Source organism: Leucoraja erinacea, chromosome 8 (assembly GCF_028641065.1).
Source record: "Leucoraja erinacea ecotype New England chromosome 8, Leri_hhj_1, whole genome shotgun sequence".
In the NCBI taxonomy this organism is placed as follows: domain Eukaryota; kingdom Metazoa; phylum Chordata; class Chondrichthyes; order Rajiformes; family Rajidae; genus Leucoraja; species Leucoraja erinaceus.
Genome location: NC_073384.1, coordinates 37974158 through 37999986, shown reverse-complemented (window position 1 = coordinate 37999986; position 25829 = coordinate 37974158). Strand labels below are relative to the sequence as shown.

General features: G+C 43.0%; 2 protein-coding genes across 6 annotated transcripts in view; both read right to left on the bottom strand.

The window, feature by feature from the left end:
* Window positions 1–1207: 1207 nt before the first annotated feature.
* gtf2h5 (general transcription factor IIH, polypeptide 5) lies at window positions 1208–5157 on the bottom strand. 3 transcript variants are annotated; one of them, XM_055639508.1, is made up of 4 exons: window positions 5026–5125; window positions 3429–3499; window positions 3220–3318; window positions 1208–1884 (listed from the first exon to the last, which is right to left on the bottom strand). In XM_055639508.1, exons 3-4 carry the CDS (start codon window positions 3252–3254, stop codon window positions 1704–1706), a joined length of 216 nt encoding a protein of 71 aa, XP_055495483.1. In that variant the 5' UTR covers window positions 3255–3318; window positions 3429–3499; window positions 5026–5125; the 3' UTR covers window positions 1208–1703. The 3 variants fall into 3 exon arrangements, with proteins under 3 accessions (XP_055495483.1, XP_055495482.1, XP_055495481.1); XM_055639507.1 differs by lacking the exon at window positions 3429–3499 and having other exon boundaries at window positions 5026–5157; XM_055639506.1 differs by lacking the exons at window positions 3220–3318; window positions 3429–3499 and having other exon boundaries at window positions 5026–5149.
* A 2900-nt stretch (window positions 5158–8057) lies between these two features.
* serac1 (serine active site containing 1) overlaps window positions 8058–25829 on the bottom strand; it is a 38899-nt gene continuing 21127 nt past the window's right edge. For all 3 annotated transcript variants that reach the window (XM_055639501.1, XM_055639500.1, XM_055639502.1), the window contains 11 exons: window positions 23373–23491; window positions 21706–21834; window positions 20203–20316; window positions 18878–19040; window positions 17843–17993; window positions 16502–16628; window positions 14373–14473; window positions 13154–13251; window positions 11676–11858; window positions 9647–9790; window positions 8058–8601 (listed from right to left, as the gene is read on the bottom strand). In XM_055639501.1, coding sequence (XP_055495476.1) covers window positions 8465–8601; window positions 9647–9790; window positions 11676–11858; window positions 13154–13251; window positions 14373–14473; window positions 16502–16628; window positions 17843–17993; window positions 18878–19040; window positions 20203–20316; window positions 21706–21834; window positions 23373–23491 — 1466 coding nt within the window. In that variant the 3' untranslated portion in view covers window positions 8058–8464. The remainder of the gene's footprint in view (window positions 8602–9646; window positions 9791–11675; window positions 11859–13153; window positions 13252–14372; window positions 14474–16501; window positions 16629–17842; window positions 17994–18877; window positions 19041–20202; window positions 20317–21705; window positions 21835–23372; window positions 23492–25829) is intronic.

Here is a 25829-nt window from a genome sequence, read left to right as displayed (position 1 = left end):
CAATGCTGAACGATAGGCAGGCTGCAAAATATTTAAGAGTGAGGGAGATGCAGCATCACATAACTCACGCAAGGCTACAATAACCCATCTTAATGTTGGGACTTGTACTACTGCATGAGGATGTTAAAATTATATCAGAGTTACGTGTTCAGGAGCAGTCCACCTGCTACCTTCCAAACAGAACAATCAATCAAAGAAATTGAAGTCATATAGAAAAATATATATTTCCTTGCTACTTTTTGATATGCATTACAAAATGAATGCATAAATCCAAAGTGAATTCTCGATTAAATAGTAAAGTAAGATATGACAGTGGCATTTAAGAGGTTTTTCCAGGTGCACTTGAATCAATATTATTATACTAAAGACCACCAGGGACGCCGGGGAGATGGCTGCCCTGCCGGCAGTCTGTGTGTTTATCATTCTTTTGTTATTTTTTAGTTTCTTAAAAGTTTTGTTTTTAATGTTCTTTGGTTTGTTTAATGTGGGGGAAGGGGGGAGGGATCGGGGAAAACTTTTTTTCAGGTTCTTACCTTCCCGGAGATGTGATCAATTTTCGGATCACATTCTCCGGGCTCTGCGGCCTACCATCGATAGAGCTGGAAGCCTCCTCGGACTGTCATGAGCCCCACCATGGGGCGTGGACTTAACATCGGAGCTGATCCCTTGCCTGGGATCGCTCCCACCGCGGACTTTAACATAAAGGGCTCGCAGTCTCGGGAGAGGCTAGTCGGGAGCTCCAACGTTGTGGAAGGCTCGACCAGCCCCGCTGCGAGGTTCGATTGTCCAGCGTGGGAGAGCTGACAGCCCCTTGATGCGGGAGCGGATCGCCTCGATGCGGAGGGCCCAAACGCCGCCGGCTACGAGAGTTAAGATCATCCCGTCAACGGGGGCTCGAGACCCACGACCGAGGAAGAATTAAGGGAAGGACTTGAACTTTATTTCGCCATCACAGTGAGGAATGTGTAGGAGTCACTGTGGTGGTTGTTCATGTTAAAATGTGGTTTTGAAGTGATCTGTTACTTTTAATTGTATGACTGACCTGGCCTATGAAATTCCTCGTATGTTACAAAACATACTTGCCGAATAAAGTGTGATACTGATTCTGAGCTTGGGTGTTCAAGTTTGCAGTTCTTTCCACATAATGTTTTTTTTTTTATATATTGTGAAATTTACCAATTATAAAACTACACAATGGCTATAGAGCTTTTTTTAAAGGCAAAAAATATTTTTTAATGCATGTTGACCTGTATAGGCACACTCTATATGGTAAGCAAAAGGTAAATGGAGGAATAATGAATGTGATAATTCATCAAAAGTATACATTGGAATACAAACATAAATTAGAAGGGTTTGAATTCATTGGGGGGTGGACCACGATTCGATGGATGGATTAGGCCCCATGGCAAGGTGGAGTGTACATGTTCTGCCAAATGGCTTTTTAACTTTGCAAGCTTCCTCGTAACATGTGGTCAATCTGTCCAAAGCAAGTTCACATATCTTCTGATACCCCATGGTGAATCTAGTTACTGCCAGCAATAGCAGTTACTTTCCGGGTGCACTTGAATCAATATTATTATACTAAAGCAAAAGTCTTCTACATGCACCACTTCCAAATAACGTCTTCCAGGCTATTTGCACCAGCTGGTCATGGAATTGTTGATTAATTTCTTAAACAGCTCAAGCTCTTTAATCACATGACTTTACTTCTGTGTCAATGGAAATGAATTCTGATCCATTAAGTCTCCAACTTTTTCTTGTAAGATATGGACCACCTCAGCCAAGACAAATAAATGAGTTTCATCAAGGTCCTGTATTATAAATTTTTTCCCCAAAACATTTGTATCATCCAAGTACAACAGGAACTGCTTCATGGCTGGGTCACTATAAACAAAAAATAATGATTGCATCAATATTAATATCACTATCAATTCAGTATGCAACAAAGAAATTTAGAAACATGTAGAAGAGGATACTAGGAGGGATTTGATTAGATTATAAAAGTAGGAAACGGGACAACATGCATTTTGGTAGGAAAAATAAAACAGTGCGATCTTAATGGTGAGATTGCAGAGATCTGAAATATAGAGGGAATTTGGTGTCATAGTGAAAGATTAACAAAAGGTTAAGAACACATGTACTGAGTAATTAGGAAATAAATATTTAGTCTTGTGTAGTTTAGATAAGGCGCAGAAACAGGCCCTTCGGCCCTCTGAGTCTGTGCCGACCAGCGATCCCCGCACACTTACACTACTCATGGGGCAATTTACAATTATACCAAACAAATTAACCAGCAAACCTGTATGTCTTTGGAGAGTGGGGGGAAACCAGAGAAAACCCATCAGGTCACGGGGAGAACTCCCTACAGACAGTCCCTGCAATCAGGCTCAAACCCGGGTCTTTGGCACTTGCTGCGCCACCATTCCGCCCACGGTTTATTGCTGAATCAGGAAGGTTATGCCGATTAGGAAGGTTTATTGCCGATCAGGAAGGTTATGCTTACGTATAAAATTATGAGGGGTATAATTAGGGTAGACAGAACCTTTTTCCCCAGACTAGAGGGCATAGCTTTAAGATAAGACACAGATATTGTCAGCCGAAGGACTTGTACTTGTGCTGTACTTTGTGTTCTATGTTTATATAGACAACATTGATGAGCCCATATAAGGAGCACCAATCTTATTTAAGGATGTTAATGAGTTCGTAACAATTCATAGAATATTTACAAGGATGGGTTGTTTTATGAAGAACGGTTGAACATGCAATGTTGATTTCATGGGAATTTAGAAGAGCAAGGTTTTGATTTAAATAAGATACAAATGAATCTTCTCAAAATGGATGTGGCTAAGATTTTGATCTTGTGAAAGACTCTGGAACTAGTGAGGGGGTGGTGGTTAATGTTTAAAATTAAGTTGTTACACATTTAAGATGGATTAAGACAGATGGGCGGCATGGTGGAGCTGCGATAGGCTTGCTGCTTTACAGCGCCAGAGCCCCAGGTCCGATCCCGACGACGAGTGCTCGTCTATACGGAGTTTGTACGTACTACCCATGACATGCGCAGGTTTTCTCCGAGGTCTTCGGTTTCCTCCCACACACTAATTAATTAGTTACCATTATATCATTTGACACTAATGTGTCTACGCCTGACTACATTCATGTTTTACTTAAGACAACCAAATACAATTGCGTTTTTAAAATTCAAAGGTTTATAGTTACCATTCAATGAGAATGCCTTTCAAGACATTAACCATCTTTATTGAAACTCGAAAATATGACTGAAGATCAGATTATTGAGGCACCGGCAAGTCTTTTAAACTGAAGATCAGAAACAGAATTTACATACTTAGTTCTTACATCAATACAATGATTAAGACAATGCACAGGACCATTCCAATTAGATTTTGCAATCAAGTATATTCACTAACCCTTTTAAATACCAATCATAGCTAGGGAGGAAATATTTAGAAAATCAGAAAAATAAACACGCCCAGGAAATCTGAAATAAAATCAGAAAACGGTGGAAACAATCAGTAAGTCAGTCAGCAACCATAGACACAGAATCAATAACTAATGAAAGTCATCAGTATTGGAAAATAATATGTTCTACTGAAGATGTTCTACTAATTACACTATAAGCAATTCATGTAATATGGTCAACATTGATGACTTCAGAACTACACCAAAGTTTAACTTGCCATTACAAATGCATTGAAAATTGCGCAAGTTAAAACCAAAAAAAGTTTCTTTTGTTGTAAAATTCTGCCTGAAAACCATGATGTAATGAGTGTACATTGTTTCACAAATAATCTATTCACTTTATTTATAGTGGGATTGGGGGTGGGATGGGTGAGCAGGTGAGTTGAGCAGGGCTTTTGAGAGAGCAAAAGGGAAGAAAGATGCCGAGAACACCATACCTGGAGGAGTGATAGTGGTGTCCTCTCTTAACTCAGCCACCATAAATCTCTGGGTTGTCTCAATGGACCACAGGATGCAAATATATTAATGCACTTTGCCCCCCATCCGCCACACCACTCTCCACATAGGGAGTGTTAGTGTCTGAAGAGGGGTTTCGGTCTGAAACGTTGCCTATTGAGTCTGAACAAGGGTTTCAGCCCGAAACGTTGCCTATTTCCTTCGCTCCATAGATGCTGCCTCACCCGCTGAGTTTCTCCAGCATTTTTGTCTATCTCCACATGTTCTTCCTGGTGCCATTCAAGGTGAAAGGCCTGAGGTCGGGTGACCTAGAATTTACTCTCAACTCCTAGTGGTACAGTTGCAGCCTTACGGCGCCGGTGACCCGGTTTCGATCCTGACTGTATGGAGTTTGTACGTTCTCCTTGTGACCTACGTGGGGTTTCTCCGGTATCTCCGGTTTGCTCCCACACTCTAAAAACGTATGGATTTGTAGGTTAATTGCTTTGCTATAACTGTCCCTCGTGTGTGTCGGTCTAGGATAGCGTTAGTGTGCAGTTTTCAGATAGTGCCAGCGATCATGAAGGGATTGGACTGATAGCCCAAGAATCTCTTTCCTGTTAAAAAAAAAGACACAAAATGCTGGAGTAATTTAGCGGGTTTGGCAGCATCTCTGATGAAAAGGAATATGTGACGTGATGGAGGGTGTTGCCGAATTCTCGTCAGAGATAGGAGAACATCTCAAATAGGTAAACGAAATGTGTGGCAGGAACTGTAAGATGTTGGTTTACACCATAGACACAAATGCTGGAGTAACTCAACGGGACAGGCAGCATCTCTGGCGAGAAGAAATGGGTGACATTTCGGATCGAGACCCTTCTTCGAACTGAGGTCTGGAGTTCACAGTTCAGATGAAGCATCTCCGGCTTCTTACCCGTTGCCCGAGCACAAAGAGCGGTCGGCCTACGGCCCAGTGGTGGCCTCAGCGAGACGCGGCTGCAGACGCCGCCGAGCAGCACCGGGCCCGACCGGCGGCACAACAGCGGCTACCGGGGGACGCGTCTCCGCCCAAGGGAAGTCCTAGTGCATCCCCCCCGCACACAACATTACCTGAGACGCGGAGAGCAGCCACTGTGATCCGCACCCACCAATACTTGAAGCGCGGGGATCGGCTGATTTTGATTCGCATCCACCATTACCCAATATAGAGAACAACCACTGAGCCCGCCCCGCCCCCCAGCCGCCGCGCCCCGCCCCCCAGCCGCCTGTTTATGATACCAAGGTGGATAACCTCACATTTATCCACATTAAACTTCATCTGCCCACTCCCCCAACCTGTCCAAGTCACCCTGCGTTCTCATAGCATCCTCCTCACAGTTCACACTGCCACCCAGCTTTGTGTCATCTGCAAATTTGCTGTTACTTTGGATCCCTTCATCCAAATCATTGATGTATATTGCAAATAGCTGTGGTCCCAGCACTGAGCCTTGCGGTACCCCACTAGTCACTGCCTGCCGTTAATCCCTACTCTCTGTTTCCTGTCTGCCAACCAATTTTCTATCCATGTCAGCACTCTACCCCCAATACCATGTGCCCTAATTTTGCCCACTAATCTCCTATGTGGGACCTTGTCAAATGCTTTCTGAAAGTCCATGTGGTAAACAAATTTCTGCCGAAACTTTCCTAGGTTTGCCTCAGGAAGAATGGATGAGCACCTGTTCAACTCCAATGCACTATTGCCTATCCCCATAATTAAATTCAGGTGGTCCTACAGGAAAATAATTTTTCACACTACATCCACTGGCTCTCCCTCATCCATTTTCCTAGTTACATCCTCAAAAAATTCCAGATTAGTCAGCATGATTTCCCCTTCGTAAATCCATGCTGACTCGGACCGATCCTGTTACTGCTATCCAAATGTGGCACTATTTCATCTTTTATGATTAACTCCAGCATCTTCCCCACCACCAATGTCAGGCTAACTGGTCTATAATTCAGTTTTCTCTCTCCCGCGTTGCTTAACATGTAGGATAACATTAGCTAGCCTCCAATCCACAGGAACTGATCCTGTGTCTATAGAACATTGGAAAATTATCACCAATGCATCCACGATTTCTAGAACCACTTCATTAAGTACCCTGGGATGCAGACCATCAGGCCCTGGGGATTTATCAGGCTTAAGTCCCATCAGTCTACCCAACACCATTTTCTGCCTAATGTGGATTTCATTCACCCCAGATTGTTTGTGTCCTCCTTAGTGAAGACGGATCCAAAGTACCTGTTCAACTCAAATGCCATTTCCTTGTTCCCCATAATAAATTCACCTTTTTCGGTCTTCACGGGTCCAACTTTGGTCTTAACTAATTTTTTCCTCTTACATAGAAACATAGAAATTAGGTGCAGGAGTAGGCCATTTGGCCCTTCGAGCCTGCACCGCCATTTAATATGATCATGGCTGATCATCCAACTCAGTATCCCGTACCTGCCTTCTCTCCATACCCTCTGATCCCCTTGGCCACATCTAACTCCCTCTTAAATAGAGAATAATAATTTCCTGTTAGTTCCCCATAATAAATTCACCTTTTTTAAAAAATGTCGGTCTTCACGGGTCCAACTTTGGTCTTAACTAATTTTTTCCTCTTGACATGCCTAAAGAAGCTTTTACTATCCTCCTTTATATTCTTGGCTAGCTTACTTTCGTACCTCATCTTTTCTCCCCGTATTGTCTTTTTAGTTATCTTCTGTTGCTCTTTAAACATTACCCAATCCCCTTGCTTCCCATTCATCTTTGCTACGTTGTACTTCTTTTATTTTTATACTGTCCCTGATGTTCCTTAACAGCCATGGTCACCCCTTACTCCACTTGGAATCTTTGGAAGAACCCCTTGGAAGGATGGGGTGCAGTAGGTAAGTTAGAAAGTTAACAGAATATTGTTTATTGCGAAAGAATTTGAACTTTATAAGACTTTATTGCCTCCCATCACAATGATGAATCCACTGTACGTTGATTGGTACATGTGACAATAAACAGACATTTGAAACCTGGATTAAAAAAAGGAAGTAAACAGAAGGCGGGTAACCTATAGACCGTTTTATATCTCTAACATCGTTGGTGGGTAAAATGTTAGAGACAATTATTAAAGAGGGACAGAACCTGGTTTTGAATAGTCCATAGCATCTCCTGACGTGGGCCAGTGTCAACTTCCAGAGTAATGTGTCTTTTATTGAATTCCTAATTTAAGGAAGGATGTATAGGCACTGGAAACAATTTGGGTAGGTTGATTAGATTAAGAGCTGGAATGGATGGGTTGATCATATGAGGAGTCTTTACAGAGAGATCCGGGCAGTTCCACAATCCCAAGACAGACTGCAGCTGCTGGAATCTTGTGCAAAACACAAATCAGTTGGAGGAACATTGATTTGTCAGAAGGGCAGGTGCCCGGTCCAATGGGGATGGCCAGCTTTGAGCAGCATTGCCTGTCACCACCTGGGAGGGCGGTCGTATTATGTGGCCCACACCCGTCTCGATTATGATACACTCAGGTGAGGTAAAGGGCAGTGGGCAAGTTGCCAAACCAGGCCATGATGCAATCAGTCAACATGTTCTCTACAGGTGTGGTCAGGATAACTGGGAGTCAGTGGGTTTGTAGTAGACATAGTCATCAGTCTTTTGTCTGTCTCTTGTGTTGGAGACAGATTGATAGAGAAAGGGAAAAGATTTGTCTGAGGTAATCCAAGTAAATTTGAGGGTATGATGGAAGTTAGGAGTAAAGTTGATCAGTTCTGCACAGGAAGCAGGCCCGATGCAGTCATTGATGTAGCAGAGAAAGAGTTGGGGGAATTGGGCCATGGTATCTTTAGAACAAGGACTGTTTGATGCAACCAACAAAAAGACAGGCATAGCTGGGGCTCAAGTAAGTGCCTATGGCTACACCTTCACATCAAAGAGTGTTGGACTAATATCAATGAACAGGTACATTAGTTTATTACCATCGGAAAATAACAATTCTAAGTGTGGGAAGGTACAACCCTAGTTAAATATTTTTTACCTTGACATACCTAGTTAAATATTTTTTATAAACAGGCATCTTATACTGTCTGCCACATAGTGTATACCAAATTAAGTACAGCAAAGACAGCTCTAGGAGAAAATGACGCGATGTAATGTAAATTAAGCAAATTAAAATCTCAACATTACAAAATAGGCAATAGTCACAGGTCAAAGTTAAATTAATCCAATAGTTCCAGTCAATAATAAATAAAAGTTTTGCTTATTGCAATTTTGAAGCGACATTTTTATACATGGTTATCTATTATTTTAAACTTCAAACAAAATACCTATTTGAAAGTTGTTAGCCTGACATGAGTAAACCCACAGAATACATAGTCATTTATTATATACAATATTAAATTAGTCCTTGACTTATCATTCTTGATATTTTAAAAGCTTTGTTTAAAGGAAGAAATTACACTAGAATGCACCATGGAAGGTAGGATCCATTTACGTCAAAACTTTGGCACCTCGGAGTGGTCCGAATAAGGAAGTGATTCAACTTTTGAGTGCTTGTGCCAGAGCATCTTTTATAAATTTCAAACTGTGCTGATATATGAAGGAGTCTCTGTTTCTGGGTTTGCAAATATCCAGATGATTAACGTCCAGTGGAATAAAATCCCCAATCCCCAAATCTGAAAAATGAATTAAAAAAAATTGTGTTAAAGTTATACGCATCACAGAGTAGCTACAAATAACCTTGATAGAAACATAGAAAATAGGTGCAGAAGTAGGTCATTCGGCCCTTCGAGTCAATATGATCATGGCTGATCATCCAAAATCAGTACCCCATTCCTGCTTTTTCCCCCATATCCCTTGATTCCGTTAGTCCTAAGAGCTAAATCTAACTTTCTCTGGAAAACAACCAGTGAATTGGCCTCCACTGACTTCTGTGGCAGAGAATTCCACAGATTCACAACTCTCTGGGTGAAAAGGTTTTTCCGCATCTCAGTCCTAAATGGCCAACCCCTTATTCTTAAACTAAGGTAGAGGTGAATCGAACAGTATTCTAGCTTAAGGAAGGACCGTCCAGGTACCCAATAACAGAGAGGAAGAAGCTGTACCTGAGTCTGGTGGTGCATATGAATAAAATCAAGGTGATTGCAAAAGTGGAGGACCACTTTTTGGTGGGGATTCGTGTTGTTGTAGAAACATAGAAAATAGGTGCAGGAGTAGGCCATTCGACCCTTTGAGCCTGCACCGCCATTCAATATGATCATGGCTGATCATCCAATGATAATGTGTAAGAATATGGATACTTTGGGAAATGGTTAATGGATGGTGCTTTGCAAAATAGCTAACAGTGCCTGTGAGTAAGGTCGAGCTGGTGGAGGTGACAAAACACAAGGTGCAAGAGGTCCATGTCCACTTAGCTGGTACCATCGAGTCTGGATTTCCGGAATAACTTCAAGTAGCTTCTGCTTTTGTGACACCTTGGTGCCATTATGTCTAGGTTTCTACAAGAATCCAGGTGGGTTCTGTTCTTGTGGCTTCTCTGAGGCCATTAGGTCTAGGTTCTTGTTGAACAGATGCTGAACCTAATCCTGTGATTGGATAGCAGATTATCTGTTTACACTTAGTATCTAGGTGCTAAAAGGAGAAATGCTTAGATTCTTGAAATTACAACCTAAAAAGCTGCCCGACTAGAAACACAGAAAAAAAGTTAAGTGAGAGTCCTGCCTGCTGAATTGAGAGGTACCACGTGTAGTTTGATCATACTGCCAATGTTTGTTGGTAGCTTTTCGCCAAAGCTCAGAACGTTAACTTCTTGTTCCTTTATCAACTTGGTGAAATTATCATTCAGTTCTGTCAAAGACGGCGAATCTACAAGAGAATATTGAAAATTAAATTAACCACGGACAATTAATCTCTACCAGTTCTTGCTTTTAGTGGACAAATCTAATTAGCTTATTATTCCAATTCAATACATTACAAAAGGAAATACTGCAAAAGTGAATTTTCAGCATTCTTTGGACATCCCATATCTGAAAGACTGATATCACTGATACGTGATATTTCTGGTGCTACGAGTTGGATGGGTTAGAATAAGTGGAACTGTTTATCATTTGTCAAGAGTAAATTAATCGTCTATAGTTTATTTTATTTAGTAGAAACTGGTAGCATAGGTAGTGAGAGCAGGTATTGAGGGGAGTTGTTCTGGGACGCCAGAACTAACTGTTGAGCCTTCCCGAGGTGTCATGGGCCCAACTCAACGAATCACCTGTGAACACCACTTGATAACCCCAATGATATACTTGCATCTACACACACCATCAGTTTTTTAGTTGGGAAATGCTGCTGTGTCTCTGGGATCTCCGTAGGTAGCCTGATTCCTTACGGCCACCCCCTATGGAGTTAACTTACCGCCCTTGCCCCCTTTGCCCAAACAACCCCACTTCCCAGCATAAGTTTGCATAACGTCAGCTTAGATAGTACTTTCTGTAGGCGGGGCTTGCTGCTGGCTGTGGGTCTTGGGTTCGTTTTCTTGATTGAGCTCCGCTTATTCTGGTGTTAAGACAGTACACGTACTTTGTAATTAAAGCAGAGGGGTGTAGAAGATGATTAACTGAATTAGATTTAAATAATAATGCTGCAAACAGATGTGACTTTACCAAAAAGTGTTGTAGCACTAATATTACTTTTAAAAAAGATCAAAAAATTAAAAACAAAAAAAACTGATTCTGGTCAACACCTTTTTTTAGCTAATTCTCCCTATTATTTCCTTTTTTCCCCTATTATTTCCATAAACGTAAGTAAAACTTTAAACATATAACGGTTTTTGGCTTTGGCTGTGTGCAGACTGCCACATGTCCTGTAAAAAATGTCCGGTTTCTTCCGGGTAGGCTGATATACCCCTCCCTGACAATTACTCTCCACTTCTCTTTTATGATTCTCTAGTCAGTGTCATACAGTGTGGAAACAGGCCCTTAAGGCCAACCTGCCCATGCTGACCAACATACCTTATCTACACTCGTCCCACTGAATTTCACCACCTTGTCTTGCTCATATCTGAACTCGCAATTTCTCAAGCTGTTGATTCCATCCTTTCATTTTCCCCTCCAGTATTCAATGGTGGGATCACTGCAGGGACAGCAGATGGATCACACCTTAGGCACTTTCTCAGCTCAGGTTTACTCCCTTCTACTTTTCAATAACCCCATCATAGAACATAGAACAGTACAGCACAGTAACAAATCCTTCGGCCCACAATGTCTGCCGAGCATTACGCTAAAATAAAATACCTTCTGCCTGCCTATGATCCACATCCCTGCAACTCAGTTTTCTATGTGACAATTGCCATCTGTGGCAATGAGTTCCACAGATTCAGCCCCCTCGGACTAAAGAAATTCCTCCTCATCTCCTTTCTGAAGGTTCGTCCTTTTATTCCGAGGCTGTGTCCTCTACACTCTCCTACTAGTAGAAACATTCTCTCCACATCAACTCTATCCAGGCCTTTTAATATTTGGTAAGCTTCAATGAGGTCCCCCCATATCTTTCAAAACTCCAGCAAGTACAGGCACAGTGCCGTCAAACGCTCATCTTACGTTAACCCAATCATCCCTGGGATCATTCTCATAAACCACCTCTGGACGCTCTCCAACGCCAGCACAACCCCCCTCAGATATGGGGCTCAAAATTCAACCATCAAATGATGTGCATAGTGACCGACAGAACAAAACCAGAATTTGATGAGACAAGGCAGTCTCACCTTTACTCAACTCCATGACTTCAACAGAAGGAAACAGTAGGAAACGAGCATTCACAGAGTACTCAGCCAGGTGAGATCCACTGTGAGGTACACTGTAAAATACAATCCCTTGGGTATTCTGAACCACTGACTTCATTTCAGGATCCTCTGAAGCATCTAAAAGTATCTTTTTGACCAGCAAGCCTGCAATTGAAAAAGATTGCAAAAGTTAAATGCAGGGACAACAGAAATGGAGTTTGCTAGTTACACTCATACATGCTGAATTACTATTAAAACAAAGCACTTGTGCTATAACGCCAGAATAAGCACTCAACCAAGTGTCGGAATAATTTGTGCAAGACGCGAGTGACGGTTAACTTCTTTGTTAACAATAACTTGTCAGTCAAGGAGAACAGATAAGCAAAAGACTGTTCCACAGATTCAAAGCATACAGTGTCTTTATATCATTTTTGATAGCATCAAAGCAAGGTTAGTCACGTACATTTGTTTACAGGGTTAACTATTCTGATCCAACATTCAGTAACTTTCTGAAAAACAGGCTTCTCTATCTATGTAGGATGATTAGAGTGTCTAGGAGTAACCTTGAGTTCACAAGCTCTTCATTGTGTTTAACAAACTTGTTTTTGATTCTATGGGCCGTTGGCACCAGGCATGTTTAGCCTAGCTCTGAAGGGCATGTTCACTAGAGTAAAGTTCCATTCCCACAGAATGAAGTGTTACCCATGTTGAAAGACAAAATGGAGCGTACAGCTCAGTTCTTCCCACAATCCCTGCACAAGAGAACCAAGTTTAATGCCAAAATACAAGGTAAATGTTTAACCACGAAACCCAATCCCAGAGAATCTAGTGGGACAACAAAAACTAGGCGTGTAGATGCCAATATATCATTGGGGTTATCAAATGAATACCTCCCTTTACTGGTGTTTCATTGCGTATCTTAGTTTAGTTTATCGTCACGAGGTAGTGAAAAGCTTTTTGTTGCATGCTAACCAGTCAGTGAAAAGACTATACATGATTACAACCAAGCCATCCACAGTGTAGAGGTACACAATGAAGGGAATAATGTTTAATGCAAGATAAAAGTCCAGTAAAGTCTGATTAAAGATAGTCTGAGGGTCTTTAGTGAGGTAGATAGTAGCTCAGGGTCACTTTCTGGAAGCTCAGGACCACTTTCTATATAACACTATGAGTGAGAACATTTAAAAAACATGGTTGCTAGAACAGTGGTGAGCGGGTTACAAAAGCAGATTTAATACTAATATAAAACAAGGGAGTGGGTGGAGGGGTAAGAAACTAGAGCTGTGGAGATGGAGTTGAGGAATGGAACAAAAAGTCCACCGGATGAGCTTCCACCTGCAATAATCCATCATGGTTTTGTCAAGAGTCAAGAGTCAATTTAATTGTCATTTGTGATTAAAAGCATATGCATTTGCAATGATGAAAGAGATAAAAAGCTGTTGATGTTATAAAGTCCATACCTCCCATACTATGTGCCACCCACACCACCGGCCTATCCCCAACACCCGCAGCCTTCAGTTTAGTCAGTAGCTCCCGGCCTCTGTAGGCCAAGGATTTCCTGGATCAAAACAAAATGCAAGGTAAGTTAGCTTTCAAATTTACAGCATCTGCAATTTTTTTAATTTTAAATTCTGACGAAAGATCGTTGACATAAAATGTCGACTGTATGAATTGCCTTTAAAACGCTGGTCGGCATGGACTCGGCCGGACGTGGACCCCTTTTCTGCCCTGTATCTCTAAACTAAACACTTCGGCTTCCTACATATCCGGGAATACAGTCCCAACCTATTCTTACAACTCTTCAGAACTGGTAACATCCTCATAAATTACTAGATTACTGCAACTCCCTTTACACTGGCATCAGCCAATCTTCCCTGTTCCGCCTGCAACTGGTCCAAAACGCCATAGCGAGTCTCCTGACGGGCACCTGAAAAAGGGACCACATCACCCCGATCCTGGCCTCTCTCCACTGGCTCCCTGTGCGGTTTCGTATAAACTTCAAAATACTCCTCCATGTCTACAAAGCCCTCAATGAGCTTGCCCCCACCTACATAAAAAGTCTTCTCACCCACCACTCCACCTCCAGGCCCCTCAGATCGGCCGACTTGGGGTTGCTAAATATCCCACGGTCTAGGCACAACGAGAGTTGTTTTTTTAAATGTGCTATATAAATAAATGCGACTTGACTTGACAAATTGTTTTACACCCTTTCCAATTTAATGACATCCTTCCTATAGTAGGGCAACTAGAATTGTATATAGTACTACAAATGTGGCTAACATCTTGTCCAGCTGAAACATGATGTTGCAAATCCTCGACTCCAAGTAGGTAGGAAACTTGGGGCAGAAGATTGTAGACTTGGTCAATTTAATCCAACCATTCAGATGTTCTGCACTGTCAGAAGAGCTACTGTTTCAACATTTCAATAAGATTTACTTTGAGTACAGGAGGCTGCAAATGCATAATTCAAGGAAGATTAGGGAGCTCTCCCAAGTTCCTTTCTCAAGCATTATCTCCAAGACAGATCTTCAATAATTTGCTGGCATCAATGCCAATAACCACACTTGAAAGGCAGCTACTGGTGCCAGTACCTTGGAGACATTATCAGGACATGATATGGATTTATATGCATGCAAATTCTCATCAGTTCTGCATTAATAGACAAAGCCACATATATACCTCTCATTCTCCACAGGACACTTGGATCTCCAGTCACTGAGCTGAGTGTCGTACTCCACTGTTAATATCCTTAGATTGGGACAATCTGCAGCCAACCATGCCTGAGGGCAAAAAAAAAAAAAATCAGGAATATGCACACATTAAATCAAAAACCCGTTGAAACCGAAAAAAATCTATCAGAATTGTACAACGGTTTCTAAACTCACACCATACTCGGTTTAATTGATCGACTGAAAATAATTGTCTACAAGACTCCATTTACGGTATTTAAAAATCTCACATTTTTAATGATGTGGTCAAAGACGAAGACATGCATTTAATTTTATAACTTGAAATATTGGTAACTTGATGACCTAACTTATCTCTGTAGCAAACCAGATTTGGACCTGCCTCAAATTCTGCTGCCAAAATCCTGACCCATGACTTTTTTTACTTTAGGACCTGATTGCAACCCCAGGTGAATTTTTTCCTCCACCTTCATAGACTTGAGCTCGACCAAAATGCTACCCCCCATACTGGCGGCACAGTGGTGCAGCGGAAGAGTTGCCACCTTACAGCGTCGGAGATCCGGGTTTGTTCCTGACCACAGTTTGTATGGAGTTTGTACTTCCTCCCTATGACATGCGTGGGTTTTCTCCAGTACTCCGTTTTCCTCCCACACCCCAAAGATGTACAGGTTTGCAGGTTAATTGGCTTCAGTAAATTGTCCCTAGTATGTAGGATAGTGCTAGTGTACAGGGTGACCGCTGGTCGGTACGGACTCGGTGACCCGAAATGCCTGTTCGTACGCTGTACACTGTACAATGCCTGTTCATACGCTGATCTTAAATATGATCATCTCTATCTTTGGATCCCTCCACTGCACCACCCTGCCTATCTGTAATCTTCCAGGTACGGGCACTCAAGGACACTTGCTCATCCCCAAATTGTATTACTCCACTGTTGTCAGACATCTCTCCTGTCTGCAGGCCACAAGTTCTGAACTTTTCTCCCCTCCCCCACAAAACACTTTCCTCCTTACAGGAATATTTAAAACGTTTTGGTCACCTACCCTAACATCTCCGACTAATCTGGAACTCGTGACCGCCAGCAACCACTGGGTGATGGGATCCTGATGGGAATTAGTCATAGGGTGCAATGTTTTGGTCAAATTGAAGTCATGATACCCAGCTCAGTGACTGGAGATCCAAGTGCCCTATGGAGAATGAGGTGCATACTTGGCTTTGTCTATTAATGCAGAAACAGTGGCCCAGTGTCAACCTTTGTATGATAACACGACTCTAAAGCAGTCATTTTGGAATGAACAAAGGTACAATATAATAATTATTTTACTACGTCTTAAAGAAAACCAGAATATTAGCCAGCAACAAACTTAATGGTTTTGCTCTTGGGTATTAGAGGTGCAAGACAGAGATAAGCCTGTTCTATAAGAGAGACCACATAATACCCCGGGGCACTTTGAATCAAGGGATATGGATGGTTTAAGTGAATGGGCAGAGATAAGGCAAATGCCTGCTCATACGCTGATCTCACTGCACCACCCTGCCTAACTGCATTGGAAATGTGAAATTATCTATTTTGATACATTTTGTTCAGAAATAATATTGGAGGTTGATTAGATTAATAACTGGACTGGATGGGTTGATCATGAGTAAAGCCTTTGCAGAGAGTTTCTGGCAGTCCATCAATCCCAAGACAAGAGACTGCAGATCTTGAGCAAAACACAATACTGATCGAGGAACTCGGGTCAGTTCGGAAGAAACATTATCAGTCCATTTCCCTCCATGGATGCTGACTGGTCCGCTGAGTTCCTCCAGCACGTTGCTTTTTGCTCAGACCCACAATCTCAGTACTTCTCCACTGCCTTTCAAATCTATACTGCCTGACAGTGATTCAACCACAGTCATCATGGAATAAAGGATTTATTTTTACCAGATTGTGTGCATTTCATGTCGAAATACTGTATCACTTATAGGCAGGACCAAGGAGATAATGGAAGTGGTGAGGTGGGGGGTGGGGGCTGGGAAAGGACAGAATGGGGGGAGGTGGAAAGGAGGGTTGGAAGCAGTGGTGGAAAATGGCTGCAACAAAAGACATTAAAGCCAATAATCCACAGATTTCATTGGTACCTTCGGCCAACATTCCGTGTAATCGCCATTCTTATCCTCCATGTCACTGCAATCCTTCTGCCGCCATGTTTTAAAAGCTGCTCCCAGCAGGCCATGAATAAAAAGAACGTCTGCTTTGATTGGCTGACTGATGATAAAAACAGATCAGTGTCTGTACTATACTTGCACCAACGCTGCAAAATGTTTGACAAAACGTGACAGGTTGAAGGAAATAACTCAAAAGTTGTAACCGGAAGACTCAATTTATCAGCATTAGAAAATCCCTTAATGATTAACACTGCACAAGCACTGTTTTTAAAGGAATTGCATTGGGACATCGCGGATAGCAAACCATTCACAGAATGGTTACAGCATGGAAAGTGGCCACAAGGACCATAGAGTCTATACCAGCTCTGAGTAACAATCCAGCCATACCACTTCCCTACTCATTCCCTGCAAATTATTTCCTGTTAGACATCATCCAGCTCCCCCTACAAATGTTACAACTAAATTTACCCCTACTATGATCCCAACAGTGCATCAAAGACCCCAAACACTCGCTGCTTGAGAAAGCTTTTCTGCTCATTTTGGTTCTTTTGCTGGTTACCTTCATTTTGCGTCGCCTTACTCTTGAATCGTCCACAAGTGTGATCCATTCCTTCCAATCTGCTATGTTTAAAAGAGAACAATTCCAGCTTGTGCTGTCTATTAACAACACATGAGTACTCTAGTCTTTGACATTTCCATCCTGGGAAAAAGGGTGCAAACCCAAAATGTCACCTATCCATGTTCTCCACAGATGCTGCCTGACCTGCTGAGTTGTCAGATCTCCCGTTGACCTAACGCTCCAGAGAAACCAATCCAAGTTTGTCCAACCTCTCCTCTCATCCAGGCTGCATTCGTTAATTTCTCCAAAAACTACACATCTCTTCTGTAATGGGGTGACCATACTCTGGTACCGAGGTGAATTATGGGATAAATACATTAAAGGAACTGAACTAAGTTAGAAAGCAATGACCTACTGGGAGCAGAATGGCACAGTTCTTTCAAAGTCAGTTAACCAGCTACATAGATATTCAGGCCTGTGCTTTTTTGTAGACAAATTGCTTGTACGCATATCAATTACAAATTAAGCTAGATTTATCAACATTTTTTCCCCATCAATATACCCAACTTTAGAGACACTAACTTGTAATATAATATCTGAACTAGTGCATTTAGACTTACTAAATGTTCTGATTCACTCACTTACATTATCCATTAGCTAAGCACGGTTAATAACACGTCATGTTGGCATGCAATACTGTCGCAAAAAAATGCAGGGTGATTATTTTCAAACGACGATATCTCTGCACCATTTACTTTGTTCTGTACTGAGGATGAAGGATATATACTCCATCTTCGTACTTCTCTTCCATGGTGTCTCTGTCAAGGTTTGCCAAAGCTCTTGCAGCATGCGAGGCCTGGATAACATGCGGGGATTTCATCACCTCAGCCAGTATGCCAATCCATCCTGCAACCCAAAGACCCTCTCCATTAGTTTACAGATCCCACTTTGCCATGTCCTCACAATGATAAATACAATCAACAATTTCAAAGCCTGCACAATATCATGTAAAACTTTTTTTTCTTAAAAGACACCACACGGAAACAGACCCTTCAGCCCACCGAGTCCACGCTGACCATTGATCACCCATTCACACTAGTTCTATGTTATACCCTTTCCCATCTACTTCCTCCAAATTAGGGACAATTTACAGAGGCCTACAAACCCACACTTTAGGCTTTACTTTAGATACAGCACGGAAATAGGCCCTTCGGCTTACAAAAGCCACGCTGACCAGTGATTACCGGTACATTAGCACTATCCTACGTGCCAATTTTACTAAAGCCTATTAACCTACAAACCTGCACGTCTTTAGAGTGTGGGAGGAAACTGGAACACCTGGAAAAAACCTATGCTGTCAGAGAGAACGTACAAACTCCACACAGACAGCACCCGTGGTCAGGATCAAACCCGGGTCTCTGGCGCTGTAAAGCAGCGACTCTACCGCTGTTCCACTGTGCCGTCCCATAAGTCTTTGGGATGTGGGAGGAAACCGGAGCACCCAGAGCAAACAAATGTGGTCACGGGGAGAACATACAAACTCCACACAGGCAGCACCTGAAGTCAGGATCTCCGACGCTACGGCATTTCAGCTCTACCAGCTGTGCCATTGTGCCGCCTTTAAAATACCTTCTGAAAATACTAACTGTGAAGAAAATTGAGTAAAACTAGCAGCTATCAAAAAAGGTAAAATGGTTCTCATGAGTGCTCATATCGTGCAAGGTTAATTAATTCTATTCCTTTCAGAATAACCCAGAATATCTGCGTATGATGTCAAGTTATGCTGTCACCTGACTGTGCGATGGCTGAGTGCAGTCGCTCATTTAAAGCCAAATTTCCAATTGTCCGAATTATGTTCCTTTGAATTTTTTGAGAGTCTTGACGCAGCTGATAAATTTTTTGCAGTAACTGCAAGCCTCCATTTGTTACAATGGCATCACAGTGGCTGGGAACCTGGTGTTGGATGCAAAGTAAAACAAAAACATTTTATCTTGAAGAAAGAATAACTGTAGCAGAGAAAAAAGCATATAAGACGATGACATAGGAGCAGAACTCGGCCATTCAGCCCATGAAGTCTGCTCCTTGATTGATCATGGCTGATCTATCTTTCCCTCTCCACCCCATGCTCCTGCCTTCTCCCCGTAACCTTTGATGCCCTTACTAATCAAGAACCTCTCAATCACCACTTTATAAATATCTAGTGACTTGACCTCCATGGCCTTCGGACAATGAATTCTACGGATTCACCACCCTCTGGCTCAAGAAATTCCTCCTCATCTCCATTGTAAAAGTAAGTCCTTTTATTCTGTGGCTGTGCTCTCCGGTCCTAGACTCTCCCACTACTGGAAATTTAGCAACGTGGCACAATATCACACTGAGTTTCTCAAATACAACGTTACACAGCAAAGTGTAGATAATCAGAACCATTTCGGGTTCTCAGAATCTTTTTCCCCCAGAGATGAAATGTCAAAGTCTAGAGGGCATAGCATTATGGTAAGAGTGGCAAAGTTTAAAGGAGATGTGCAGGGAAAGACATTGGCGAGTGCCTGGAGCACGTGGTGGTGGTAGTGGATATGAAGGTGGCATTTAAGAGTCTTTTGGACATCACATGGATATGTAGGGAGTGGAGGGGTACGCGGGGAGTGGAGGGGTAGGCAGAAGAAATTAATTTAACGGCATCATGTTCTGATCCATATTGGGACAAAGGGCAAATTTCTGTCTCAACATTAAACACATTCAACAACTTGATCTTCATAGAGAAACCCAGACTCATCATGCTCCAATTGAACAAAGCATGTATGCAGAGATTCTGGCCACTCGTTCGAGTCTCATTGACCAGGGGAAACATACTCCATGTAACAGGTCTCTCAAGCCCCGTCGATGAGCTGTCTTCTCATTCCTATAAACCCTATTGGCCTATTGATCCTTCTCCACACATACAGCAGTCACAGGATTCGAGGAATTGATCAAGCAAACCTTTCTTGAGTTTAGTTTATTATTGTCTCATGTACCAAAGTACAGTGAAAAGCTTTTTTGTTGCATGCTATCCAGTCAGCGAAAAGACGCCAATCAAGCCGTCTTAGTTTAGATATTTCATAGAATAAACAAACGTTACCTTAGAATGTTTAGCGAGAGCTTGCAGACAAAATGATTCAACCTTCTCACTGGGAACAGAGCTCAGACTCTGTGCATAAGGCAGGCCATTTCCTCCAAAGCACCATAGGCCACCCTGAAACAAGATGGAAATAACTTGATCCATTTTCTCTACATGTCAATAATGCCAATTAAATAAAGGCTTTTTAAAGAAGCGTTTTAAACATTCAGAATTGATAATCATGTCAAATAATAATGTCTAAGAATAAACATCACAAAGTGTTGGAGTAACTCAGCGGGTCAGGGATCATCTCTGGAGAACATGGATCTCCAGAGATGCTGCCTGACCTGCTGAGTACCTCCAGCACTTTGTGATTTTTGCTTAACGTTCCAGCATCTGCATTACAATATCAATAATAAATAACTAAAGGCGAGTCATTCCCTCTTCTCAGCTCTCTCAAGCAAGAGGTACAGAAATGTGAAAACACATACCTCCAGATTCAGGGACAGTTTCTTCCCAGCTGTTATCAGGCAACTGAACCATCTTATCAACTAGAGAGCGGTCTTGACCTATCTACCTCATTCGAGACCCTTGGACCATATTTAATTGGACTTTACCATGCACTAAACGTTATTCCCTTTATCATATATCTGTACACTGCGGATGGCTCAATTGTAATCATGTAAAGTCTTTCCACTGACCGATTAGCACACAAAAACCATTCACTGTACCTCGGTACACTTGTAATAAACTAAACTAATGCTTTTCTTTCTAAACACTTGTTTAGAAAGAATTACATACATCCTTTGGCCGGAAATGGAAGGCTAAGTCAGAGAAAACAAAATTTTCACGGTAGCAAAGCTGGTAGAGCTGCTGCCTCACAGCGCCAGAGACCCAGGTTTGATGCTGACCTTGAGTGGTGTCTATATGGAGTTTGCAGGTTATTCCTGTGATCACATGGGTTTCCTCCGGGTGCTCTGGGTTCGTAAGTTAATTGGCTTCTGTACGATTGACCCAAATGTGTAGGGAGTAGATTAGAAAATGGGATAACAGAGAACTAGTGGGAACGGATATGTAGGGAGTGGATTACAAATGGGAAACTATAGAACTGGAGTGATGAAAGGCATGGACTCAGTGGGCAGAAGGGCCTGTTTCCATGCAGCATCTCCCAACTAAAGTACCTACATCAGGTTCCTGATTTATACTGTCCGATATAATCTTCTTCTTGCATATGGCGTGCACAGCCTAAAGTTGTAAGTCAACTTGTTCTATTTGATCATTTGTTTGTGCACGTCGGGTTGTTTGCATTAGTCGAAACGGGGTGGACCACGTGAAGGTTGCAATCTCCCATCCCGTCCGATATAATGATGATAACAGTTAGAGGCCGTGCAAAAATATCCCCACATTGCATTCACACCTGGTTCTTTAGTTCTATTCAAAATAATTTTACACCTTGATTTTCAGACTAAGGTTGCTCCTTTATCAACACAAAGGCCAGCACCAGATCAGATACTTTAACCTTACCCTTTGCGCTGACATAGACTGATTACTCTCTCTTAAAGCCAGTGAGGTAAAGTACTGCACACACTGATCCACTTCAGACTGTGGTAGGCAGGCCAGGAGACGTCGAAGTTCATCTTCAATGTACGAGTCCTGCAAACAGGGCAGGAAATAAGTGTTCAATCTTTCTTCAATGGCTCGTTATTATCACATGTACAGACACACAGTGAAATTATTTTTTTGCATACAGTTCAGTAAAGTACTGCCATACATAAGCACAATCCCTGATTAGTACAAAATGCAGAGAAATAGTCCACAGAGACCGCATGCAAGAGACGCCATCTCCAAGGTTCAGTCTGGTCCGTATGCTGGGTCTCCTGGAACAGCACCTGATCCAGGCGAGCCCGTCTGCTGCAGCGCCTCCAGCTATCGCCTCCGTCCAGATCATCCAATGAACCATCGTCCCTCTCCTCGACCGGCCACCTTCAGCCTTTCTGCCCAGGTAGCGCCTCCCGCAGCCGACCTTGAGGGCGCAGTAGGCAAGACCTCAGCTCACTCTTTTACCACTCCTTGCTCTTGCGCCCACCGTCACCAGATCCTTCCTCCTCTGTGGTTCTTGGGGGACGAGCAAGGGTCGGCTTGGCAGGCCGTTCTTTCTGGCTTTCCGTAGTCTTACATTGCACCAGGCACCAGGACACCACCTGCCTTATACTACCTGAAAAGCCCTAAACCGCCTCCGCACTGGAGTGGGACGTTGCGGATTCAACCTAAAGAAGTAGGGCCTCTCTGACTCTGACAAGTGCAACTGTGGAGAGGTACAGACAATGGCTGACTTGCAGCGGAGAGGCATGCACTGCGGACGATCTCCGCAGAGGCACAGATGTAGCACTGGCTGTGGCAAAGCAATGGCAGAACATCGTCTGACACACGAGCGAACGAACCTTGCACTAAACGTTATTCCCTTTATCATATATCTGTGCACTGTGGATGGCTCAATTGTCCTCAACTCTTTAATTTTCTCTCTACATATCTCACTCACATCTTTACATCATCTGGGTGATAGAGGGCTTCTGCCTCGCAGCTCTAGCGACCCTGACCCCTGGTGCTGTGTGCAGTTTGGACATTCACCCCGAGACAAGTATTCTGGTTTCCTTCCACATCCCAAAAAATGTGTTAATTGGTCCCTGACATTGCCCCGAGTGTAGATGAGTGACTTTAGACTTTATTTTATACTTCAAAGATACAGCACCGAAACAGGCCTTTCAGCCCACTGCACCATGCCAACCAGCGATCACCCCGTACACTAACACAATCCTACACATTAAGAGACAAACCAGCACGTCTTTGGAGTGTCGGAAGAAACCAAAGCACCCAGAGAAAATGTGTCAAGAAGGGTTTTGGCCCGAAACGTTGCCTATTTCTTTCGCTCCACAGATGCTGCTGCACCCGCTGAGTTTCTCCAGCATTTTTGTGTACCTTCAATTTTCCAGCATCTGCAGTTCCTTCTTAAACACTTTACTAGCTCTACCACTAGCCTAGTACAAGGCCCCTATTGCCTCCTCCAGGAGGTCCAGTTAGCCTACAATTCTCAAATGATACCACGACTTTAGCGTCAGAGTCATTGCTACTGCAGGCGTTAAAACGTAATATATTTTAAAACCAAGGCAAAATACAATAAGAGATTTACAGACCTCAATTGCTTTCAGTAAAGGAGGGCGTAAAAAGAAGCGAAGGTCAATGTCTTTCATTCTGGCCAGCCCTATTCTGGTTTTCTGATCACAAGCCTGGGCCACAGTTCTATATTGGTAGTCTGCAAATGGAGAAAATGTACACATTTAAAAATACTATAACTAGGAAAGCTAATATTTCACTACACTTCCCCATCCCGATTGATCTTTAGTTAAACGGTAATGATTTACAAGGGATAGTAAGTGGTACAACCTTTCCGTGCAAGAAACATAGAAATTAGGGGCAGGAGTAGGCCATTCGGCCCTTCGAGTCTGCACCGCCATTCAATATGATCATGGCTGATCATCCAACTCAGTATCCCGTACCTGCCTTCTCTCCATACCCTCTGATCCCTTTAGCCACAAGGGCCACATCTAACTCCCTCTTAAATATAGCCAATGAACTGGCCTCAACTACCCTCTGTGGCAGAGAGTTTCAGAGATTCACCACTCTGTGTGTGAAAAAGTTTTTCTCATCTCAGTTTTTAAAGGATTTCCCCCTTATCCTTAAGCTGTGACCCCTTGTCCTGGACTTCCCCAACATCGGGAACAATCTTCCTGCATCTAGCCTGTCCAACCCCTTAAGAATTTTGTAAGTTTCTATAAGATCCCCTCTCAATCTCCTAAATTCTAGAGAGTATAAACCAAGTCTATCCAGTCTTTCTTCATAAGACAGTCCTGACATCCCAGGAATCAGTCTGGTGAACCTTCTCTGCACTCCCTCTATGGCAATAATGTCCTTCCTCAGATTTGGAGACCAAAACTGTACGCAATACTCCAGGAGTGGTCTCACCAAGACCCTGTACAACTGCAGTAGAACCTCCCTGCTCCTATACTCAAATCCTTTTGCAATGAAAGCTAACATACCATTCGCTTTCTTTACTGCCTGCTGCACCTGCATGCCTACCTTCAATGACTGGTGTACCATGACACCCAGGTCTCGCTGCATCTCCCCCTTTCCCAATCGGCCACCATTTAGATAATAGTCTGCTTTCCCGTTTTTGCCACCAAAATGGATAACCTCACATTTATCCACATTATACTGCATCTGCCAAACATTTGCCCACGCACCCAGCCTATCCAAGTTGATTTCTCTCACTTCAGGTAGCCCCGGCAAGCTTCCATCTCTTTGGAGATATCCCTCCTCCCTCACCCAAGTCATTACTAGCTTCTCATTTTGGGGTCCCACAAACAGTTGCGGTACCCCACTATCACCCCGTTACTTTTTTTACTCCCATATCTTTTCATTCATTGTTCTTTATCCACATCAATCTCCCCAATGCGTCTTTATCTCTCGTTTCCCTTATCCCTAACCAGTCTGAAGAAGGGTCTCGACCCGAAATGTCACCCATTCTTTCTGCCCATGTCCCCAAGCCACGGAAGATTTGCCTGGCTAGCTTTAAAGTCGTAATACAAGCATGAAACCTTTTAAAAACTCCAGAGATGCTGCCTGTCCCACTGAGTTACTCCAGCTTTTGTGTCTATCTCCAAACTGCCTCTGTCTTGACTGTTGTTTCTTCTGAGAACTGATTATAAACCCACTGACTCCCATAGCTATCTTGACTAACTTCTTCCCACCCTGCTTCCTGTAAGGACTCTATCCCCCTACTCCCAATTCCTCCGTTATGCCGCATCTGCACCCAGGATGAGGTGTTCCAGACCAGGGCATCGGAGATGTCCTCATTCTTTCGGGAACTGGGGTTCCCCTCTTCTATTATAGATGAGGCTCTCACCAGGGTCTCCTCTATATCCCGCAGCTCCGCTCTTACTCCCCATCCCCCTCTCCGTAACAAGGACAGCGTCCCCTTTCTCCTCACCTTCCACCCCACCACCCGTCGCATACAATATATAATCCTCCGACATTTTCGCCACCTCCAATGGGATCCCACCACTGGCCCCATCTTCCCATCTCCTCCCCTTTCCGCAGAGACCATTCCCTTCGTAACTCCCTGGTCAATTCGTCCCTTCCCACTCAAACCACCCCCTCCCCAGGTACTTCCCCTTGCAGCCACAGGAGATACAACCCCTGTCCCTTTGCCTCCATCCAAGGACCCAAACAGTCTTTCCAGGTGAGGCAGAGGTTCACGTGCACTTCCTCCAACCTCATCTACTGCACCCGCGTGGTCACAAGGGGAACATACAACCTTCATACAGACAGCATCTGTAGTCAGGATCAACTAGGTCTCTACTGCTGTCAGGCAGCAACTCCACCACTGCACCACTGTGCCAATGTGTGGAAGAAATACATTTCCATTGCACTTTATCTTAACCAAAAATTAGGTCCTCTACTTTGACTACATTAACATCATCCATGGCTACATGGCTCCAATTGTGTAACTTCCATTAGATATCTGCTTAACTTCATCTACTGTACAAATAATCCCAGCTTCCACAAATGGGAGGCAGAAACTGCTGTGTAGA